This window comes from Pteropus vampyrus, unplaced genomic scaffold (genome assembly GCF_000151845.1).
Source record: "Pteropus vampyrus isolate Shadow unplaced genomic scaffold, Pvam_2.0 Scaffold243, whole genome shotgun sequence".
Taxonomy (NCBI): Eukaryota; Metazoa; Chordata; class Mammalia; order Chiroptera; family Pteropodidae; genus Pteropus; species Pteropus vampyrus.
The window spans coordinates 894,555-903,446 of NW_011889024.1; the positions used below are offsets into that span (position 1 = coordinate 894,555).

Genomic DNA, 8,892 nt, shown 5'->3' on the forward strand with positions numbered 1-8,892 from the left:
AAAAAAAGTGGGGTGTGGGGTTGGGGGCAATGGGAAAGAGAAAGTTAGAATGAATAATTAAAAGGAAATTTTACAAAAGCTCTATGATGGGTTGATTCCTTTCCTCACCCCTCCTGATATTGATGATTTGACAGCCTGAGAAACTGTTAATATTTTTTAAAACGACCTACTCCTTCTATAGAAAAGGGATTCTGGGTCACAAGCCAGTCCCTGATTGCCACCCTTCAACTGCCAGCTTAGACATTTCTTTTCCCAAAGGAATTCCAAAGTTTAGGAAGATTCAGACTATTACCAAGGCAAGGAGCTTTAGCTAAACCCATATCTGTATTACCCAACCAAGTGGTCTGGAAGAGCTGGCCCTTCCGTGACTCTGATTCCTCTAAATGCTTGACAATGCCTCATGGCCACGCTTCATTTCTGAAGGTGACAGGGTTTCAAAGTCATTGGAAAGCTGAGCCCACGCAGAGAGAAAAGTCTTACAGTCATTCCAGGGATCGTGGTTAAGGAGGTGAAGGAGCTTCTGCCCCACAGCAGCCTCATACAGGAGGGGAAAGCAAAGTAACAGGAACACTGCTGGGGAAAATATTTTAACCAGAGGTAGAACATAGAAGACACTAGGGCCGACATCAGCCGTAAGGCATCACACAAGAAGTTCAGCTGTCTCAGGACAAGCACTGACAACACCGTGAGGCCGCGGCTGTTCACCTCCTGTGTCTACCCGGACCGTGACGATGTGGCTTTGCAGAACTTGGCTAAATGTTCTCCTGACCGATCTCATGAGGAGACGGAATGCGCTGGGAAACTAATGAAGCCGCAGAACCAGCGAGGTGGCTGATCTTCCTTCCAGGAGCAAGAAACCAGCCCGTGAGGACTGACTGGGCGGATGGCGATGGAGGGTGCAGTACACTTGGAAAAAAGTGTGAGTTGGTCACAACCGGAACTGCACAAACCAGCCCCTGACACAGACGACCCGACGGTGTGATTTCATGGAGACCCATTATCTGAATGAGCAGGTGAAATCCATCAAAGAAGTGGGTGACCACCCAACCAAATTGTGCCAGACGGGGGCCATGAACCTGGCCCGGCAGAGCATCTCTTTGACAAGCACGCCCTAGGAGGCAGGGACAACCGAGCTAAGCCTTAGGCTGGCTTCCTCGTAACCATGGGGATGACTTTTCTGGTCCCCATAGGTAAGAATGTGTGCATGTCGGAGTTTCTTTTACGTTTTCTATAAGTTGTACCAAAACATCCACTAAAATTCTTTCATTTATATCATTCCTTCAAATAAAGGAATTTGGTACCTCCCCCTCCCCAACAAAACTAAACAAAACAAAACAAAACAAAACAAAAACAAAACAAAACTGCGAGTGCTACCTGCCATCAAAGAAGAAGAACTTCCCCCGTCCGTTCTTTTCTCCGTGAACAAAGTTCCCCTCAAACCTGTCCGTGGACGAGTAGGTGACTGAGCAGAACCCGTGTGGCAATCCGTCGTCATCCAGGTGCCCTGGAGAAAGGGAACCACAAGGCAAACCTTAACATCTTCAACGCTCACCCCCTGAGCAGCCACAGGGGTCCCCTTCCCCTGCCCAGCGAATGCAACGGCTTTCCGGCTCCCCGCATGGGCAGTGTGTCGCCCCAACTGTTCTGTACACTTTATGAACGGACGGACGGGTCCACAACAGAGAGACTCAGACACATTTCAGAATCTGAACCAAAAATAAGCTTGCGTTTTACTGGGGACTGAGAGTTCTTATCAGTAATAACATCTGCAGTGCCTGTTTGAATTTACCAAGTACTTCCCCACGTGGTACTTCTTACATTTGGAATTAAGGCCCCCAAACTCATGCTTCACAGAAATGTAGTTGAGATAGCACCATTTTATGGTCTATTGTCAGATATACTGTCTTTGCAAAAAGTCATCCAATTCTAGAATAAATATACAAATAATTTTACGTATCATTATATAGTGTGGCGTGGAAGACAGCTAGCCAGGTGACTTCTGAAATCGCCACTGCTATTTGTTAGAGTCAAACAAGGGGCATAGCCATGTGTCTACAACTGCCCTAATATTTAAACACCTCATTGTGCTAACACATGAACTCGGAGTCCTTCTAAGCTTGAATTTAAGCTTAACTCTGAACTTACTGCTTCATTTTACAAAATCTTCCAGCTTTGAACATTCAGTAATAACCTTGTCATATACCCTTGACCACTGTCATGTACCCTCGACCACGAGGGTTTGTGCTTCAAGTGTAGCTAGAAGCGTCCACATGGCCATTTAAACAATGCTTCTGAAGCATCGAGCAGCAGTTATTACACTGTGATCTTTAAGTTGCTGTTTCTGCCTGGGTCCCTAGACTGGTGTATTACAACATTTATGTTTACAGTCAGTGTTTAGGTTTTTTATCATTATCTACATATTTCACAAAACCCAGCAGTCACCTCAGTGGTGTCTCCCCAGACATTCTTGCGAGCTGATTTTGCAGAGCTGAGTGAGACTGAAGGCAGTAGTTAATCTGCTGGCTTTTTCCTGGGTTAAGGACCTGGGTCATGGATGAAAACACCATGGGCAATGCAATGACATTAAACACTTAAATGTGGCTTCCAGATGGCTCGCAGACATAAAAGAAAACACAAATTGTATCACCACCATGAACTCTTTAGTCTCCTAAAATGATTTCTTCTGAAGGGATAAAAGAATATCATTCCTTGGGAGAGATGGTAAGTAAATACTCTTAGAGAGGACAGAGAAGCTCTTTATTTTTTATTGTACTAATTACATAAGCATAAAACAATAACAGATACACTGTTTTATTGCTACACCTGACTGTGTAGAATGAGTTACCTAGAATATATTACAATAAAACATGGCTACTTAAATAAATCACAACTGGCATAGTTCTTTTCCTCTTAACATAATTTTTTTCTACCGAGAGCCAGAAAATTAATGGTCAAGAGGGAAACAGGCCATGATTGCTTTCTTCTCTTTTGAAAACAAACTGTATGTGACATAATTCAATGACATTTGAGTCATATGAAATAATTTGGACAATTATTTTCTAAGTATCTACTGATGACATTTCTCTCATTAAAAGAAATTAAATTTACTTTTTTCTTTTCATAAAAAAAATCACTCAGTATAAAGCTAAAAGCTTTCTTTTATGAAATGTTGTCGGGATCAAATTAAATGTATCCATTAACATGCCTATGAATTTAGCATTTCACTTTTGATTTAGGTATAAATATCAGAATAATCATTTTAGCCTCATATCGAAGTATTTACTAATTCATTGAAAATGCTTTCCCCGTAGAAAACAGTTCACATATTTCAGACTTTAGAAAGTTAATGTTTGATGAAATGTGTTATTCTACTTTAGATCAAGGGAAATATGATGATAACCATGAACACGAAGTGGGGAAAACCCCAGTGTAAATTCACATCCACCTTCCCCAGGTCACTGCGGTCCTGTCCTATTTCTGAATAAGACACTGCAGGTGCACCCTCAGCAATGACATTCAGATGTTCGAGAAAATTGAAAGTTCCATATAACATACTAAAAGCACTCGAGGGACAGTGCTGACTCCAAGTGAGATGAAAGCAAAAATATCACTCTTGCTCCGTGAAGGATACTTGTTTCAACGCCTTTTTCATGAGGCCAGTGCGGGGAGGGAGCCCATCCCCTTCTCAGTCTCCCGGAAGAGGGAGGAACAGAGAAGAGCTGCTGACTGATGCCGATGGCCGTGTCTCCGGCGACGTCAGAAGGAGGTGTGTGGATGCGTGGCTCTTCCCTGCCATCGTAAAGGTGTTCGGTTCTTTGTTGTGAGCAAGTCCGAGTCTACCTCTCTCAGACCAACGCGGGACCCCTTGTTGGCCTGTTTGCTGTGTTCTCCCAAAAGGAAGACAATGTGATCGATTAACAGGACCGGTGAACAGTTCAAGGCTGCCATTCTGACTGTTTAACAGCCAAGAGCGGTTGTCCCCTCAGGAGACGCTTCTATATAAAACGACCCAAACAGGAAAACGACAAAGAGACTTTCCAAAGGAAAAGAAGTAGGGAAGAGAAGAGCCTGGGCTGCTGTGCCCTCCCATCTCCTTCGACATTTGTGCTAGACGAGTTTCTGGTCCAACTCTTGTTCAAATGCCATCTGGACAATGGAGCATGCCACATCTGTCTCGTCGGTCTTAGTCAATGTAATGGAGAGGACATTGATATACAGAGAAGGAAAAGTTTGTGTATCTACTATGCATCTGGCACTGGGTTACATGTCCTTTTCTCTAAATTAAACTTCACAGCCATCTCCTAAGGGCCAATCCTACAGGCAAGGGAGTCGGTGCTACATGTCTTGCAGGAAACGCCACGGCTCAAAACGTGCTTCCGAATGCTGAAAGTCTGGCCCCAACTCTTTCCATTCCTTTTCTCTCTAGATGGGCAAACCAGCAGAAATCCCTTTCTTCCCTGCCGATGGTGGGCTCAGGTACCTCTAACCAGGAAGGTGTGCACAGGCCCCAGGTAGAAAAGTGCAAGAGGTTTCGTAGTGAAGACAGTCCTCGTAGAAGCACCAGCATTTCAACAGCATATCCTGGTTACAAATTCCCATCCCTTCCGAGTGTTACCTAACTCAAGGAGAAACACGAGTCCTCCTTGCTGCCAGCGAGGTCAATTTGTAAAATGCACCATCAGCCAACAGCCACCCGGGCCAAACATCAAAGAAAACTCACTGGAATGACAGCTCTGTGTTGACACTGCCATCCCAGGTCACGTGATGTCTATCTGTCTGCAGCATGATTTCAAATATTTATACAAGTTAGAGAAAAGGGGAAAAAAATGTAGCAGTCGCGCAAGTCTACTTTTTCACTTTGTTCTAAAGATCACTCTGTACTGAATGGTTAGAAAGTGACATTTTTCCCTCGGGTTACCGCTGAGTTTTTTCTGTAACCTGTTGAGGGCCAGGCCTGTCTCTGTGCACCTGGGCAAGGCGAATTCCCTCCGGATCAGACACCTGGCTGCTTGGATCAGACACCTGGCTGCTTACTGCCTCAGGCTTGCTCACAGGAGATCTGAGTGTGTGTGTGTGTGTGTGGGTGTGTGTGTGTGTGTTTCCTTCAGAACAGGAGACTCTTACACGCATTGTTGGTTTTGTAGAGTGTGTGTGTGTGTGTGTGGGTGTGTGTGTGTGTGTTTCCTTCAGAACAGGAGACTCTTACACGCATTGTTGGTTTTGTAGAATAGAACTGCTTTAAAAAAGTAATAATAATAAGAGGCAAGCTTATTTTATTTAGTGCAAGGAACACGCCCCCATGATAATGCATTTACACTGGTTGTTAAAAACATAATTTGATTTCTTGAGAGTAATTCTTTACAAGAGCTCAATTATTAGCTGTGAGGGTCATAATTTTAAGGTGTGGCCACGAGATGACGGTGCTGCCGGTGTACTTCGCATGCATTTTCCCTAAGTACAGAGCAGGATCAGGCTTATTAGAGACAAGCAGGATAAGATAGGAGGGAGACGGTGAAAATATTCTTGATATTTTGAGGGGCTTAGGGAAGTGGAACACTGAGATACTTGTTTTCATTCTGATTCCTTAGCTCTGGGGCTTTTCTTATTTCTCCTTTTTTGAGTATTCTTCCCGAGGTTCTCCTGTATGTTTCCAGGCCTTTCCATTTTTTTCCTACCCTCATGAGTGTACATCAGGACTGTTGCAAAGAGCCTTCTAGGTGATGGTCTCCCCTGCTCACCACTGCCCAGAGCAGAGCTCTGATGCTGTCATTCCCAGCTCTAGAGCCCCCCAAGTCTTCCCATGGCTTCCAGCACACAGTCCCTGTCCTTGGCCTATGACACAGCCACCTGTTCCTGTTTCAGCCTCCACTTTTCTCCTTCTGGGCCCTCTGTTACAACAGAACCAAATGATTCACCTCGGAACGTGCCTGCGTAACTCCATACTTCTGTGTCTTTACTCACAAAGTTGCCCTGTCAACTGCACTTGACTCCATATCACCTCTTCTGGGAACTCTTTTCCTATCTCCTTCCCCTGGCTGGAAGTAATTTTTACTTCCTCTCAACCACTGTAATTCATCTGTTTACATATGATATATTAATTTGAAATTATATTGGAGACCACATTGTAGTCATCTTTCTATCTGTAGATCGACAAAGACATAGATCTAGTAATAAATATTTCTGTTTCCAAAGCTAAGCATCACTTCTCACTGAACCAATGAGCCTCAATGAGTTTTTTAAAACACAACAGGAGCTCAGGTGAGGTTTCAGGCCTCTGAGGCCCGGGGCTGGCAGTCTTTCCCGAAGGAGCTCAGCCCTCCTGACAGATGCTCCCTCCACCCAGCTCCCCTTGGGGATTCATCCAGCTCGAGTTTAGAACTTCACCAGGGCTCCGGTTTCGCCCTGACACAGAACCAAAATGTATATGAGGTGACAAAAGGCATTTCAACTCGAGTCTTGAACACACCCGTTGCTTCCCCAGAGTAAATTTCTTAGGAGGAAAAAAAAAAAAAAAAAGGACGTCTCTTGCTGAGGCTGTAAGTTAAATTCTCTTCCCCCAAATATATTTTTTGAAAGTCACTGAACTCCATCAGAACCAACCTCTAAAGAGTTACCACTGATAAAGAGCGATACTGACATGATGTTTAACTGTTGCTTCCAGGCTCGGTTACCAAGTAGTTCTTATATTTGATGAGTCATTAAAAATCAAAAATCAGAAAAATGTACGGAGACTGCCGGGTATGGTAGAGTTGGAGCTCTGGAGGCCCAAGCCTGTCTCCAACCCCATCGAGTATCCTTAGATAAATTCTTAACTTCTCTGTGCCTTAATTTCCTCCTCTGTAAAATTAGGATAATATTAATATCCACCTCCTAAGACTGAGTGGATAATGTGTGTGTGAAACATTCAGCACAGAGCCTGCACAAAATAAGAACTAAACAATAACAACAACAACAACAACAACAACAATAATAATAGCAAACACAATGAAACTACTGAGAACAGAGGCTTTGTTTACAGAGAGAGGTAGGTTAGTTGGCACTTAAATACCAGACTAGCTTTACACCAGTCCTGCATGCATGTGTTATATGTTAAGTAAAGGCTATTACAGATGGCACTAAAAAGGCCAAGAATGGCTGGAGAAAAGCCCACTGGGACAGTTTACCGCATGCATACTCACATACTCTAGGTGCTGCTCAAGTTTGAGCCTTCGATGTTTCTAAGGACTTTTAAAGATTCTGTGTTATTCTAATTGTTTATGCTTAGGTACAACTGAGTGATCATGTGTCCTGGGTGCTCAAGGCTTAAGCCAGTTGCCCCAGCATAAACATTTACATATAAAAGATTCAGGTTTATAATATTATAATTTTTCTGCATAAACTACAAAGTGATCACCCCCCTAAAAGCCTAGTCCCTATCTATCACTGTGCAATTGATCTCCATCGCTCCCCACCCCCTTTCCCTCTGGTAACCACCGATCTGTTCTCTGTATCTATGAGTTTGTTTTTGTTTTATCAGTATAAGTATTATAGTGACCTCACTGTCGAGCATATTCTGATTTTGGACAACAAAGTATATGGTCACCCTATATAACAGAACTTTGCTTGTTTATATAAAAAACAGTCTTTGTTTCTATCGATTGGACAAGTTCAAAAACAACATTGATACATTTCTACAGTTGCTTGTTTACATTCTGAAAAGAGCCTGGTAACCATGGACAACTGGGCCTTATATTGCCAGACAGCCTCAAAGGGGGAAGTAGTTTAATCTACGGAACACTGTGCACCATCAAGAGTTTGCATTCAAATTTTACAAGCACAAGTAAAAGTAAACTTTGAAGGATGAGAGCAAGCCCTGACCATCTGAGAAGAGCATTTCTGTTTTCATTTATCTTTCACAATGTGAAGGCACGAGAAGTCAATATCTTAAATTTTAAAAAGACTTCTAAAGGATAGACTCAATATCTTTAGGCCCCAGGAAACCCCCCCAAATCGGCTTACTTATGAGAGGTAAATAGTTTGGTGAGTTCACAACATTGTGAAATTAAAACAACAGCAAAAACTCTTTGAAGATGGATTAAAAAAAAGTTTTAATAGATATATTATAATGGATACCTTTTAGAGAATTCAGAAATATTATTCCACTTAATCTCATCCTAAGCCCTCTAGAGCACTGCAAAAGGAGTCAATTAGGTTTTATGAAAACATAAAAATTTCTCCCAATGTAGCAATAACTACGTATGCTTATGCATTTGTACGGTGTTGCCACCTTGTTTCTCTTTACCATTTATTTATAAGAACTTGTTTATACACATGAGAGAGAAACCAGATTCAACCAAAAGCTAAAAATTGTTTACTTAGACGCGCAATTGAAAATATTCTGGAATAACACCACACTACATTGCAAAACATCACGACGCACTGTCTGGGTGAAATAAAATAAATAAATACGCTGAAAAGTATTCTCCAGTATTCGCTGTTACAAAATCATCTCGTGATACAAACAACGAGATTGTATAACGTCCCTACCTCGCTTTTTAGAACTAGCCAAAAAAAAAAAAAAAAAAAAAAGGTGGAGAAACTCAGCAAAACAAAGTGGCGAGAAAAGTCGGGGGGAGGGGCGCCAGAGGAGAAGGGGCGGAGAGACACGACACCGAGGCGGTGATATCACCCGCAGCCAACGGCACGGAATTCAGAAAGTTAAGTGTCACCCAGCAATTTCGGTCGGGCTCGCGGCGCGCCTGCACAGCGTGGCGGCGGCGGCACCCGGCTGGGAAGCCGGGAGGGGGAGGGGGCGGTGCGGCTGAGGTCGCTCGGGGACAGCGGAGGGGAGGGCCACCCGCTCGCGGTCGGCGCGCGTTCAAGCCCCGGGTCGGGCGCACCGTCCCTTGCCCT

At 43.5% G+C, this 8,892-nt stretch overlaps 1 protein-coding gene across 1 annotated transcript in view; it reads right to left on the bottom strand.

Moving 5' to 3' along the window:
- Positions 1 to 8,892, bottom strand: part of SETD7 (SET domain containing lysine methyltransferase 7) — a 47,944-nt gene that overhangs the window by 37,941 nt on the left and 1,111 nt on the right. The window contains exon 2 of the mRNA XM_011374297.2: positions 1,375 to 1,504. Coding sequence (XP_011372599.1) covers positions 1,375 to 1,504 — 130 coding nt within the window. The remainder of the gene's footprint in view (positions 1 to 1,374; positions 1,505 to 8,892) is intronic.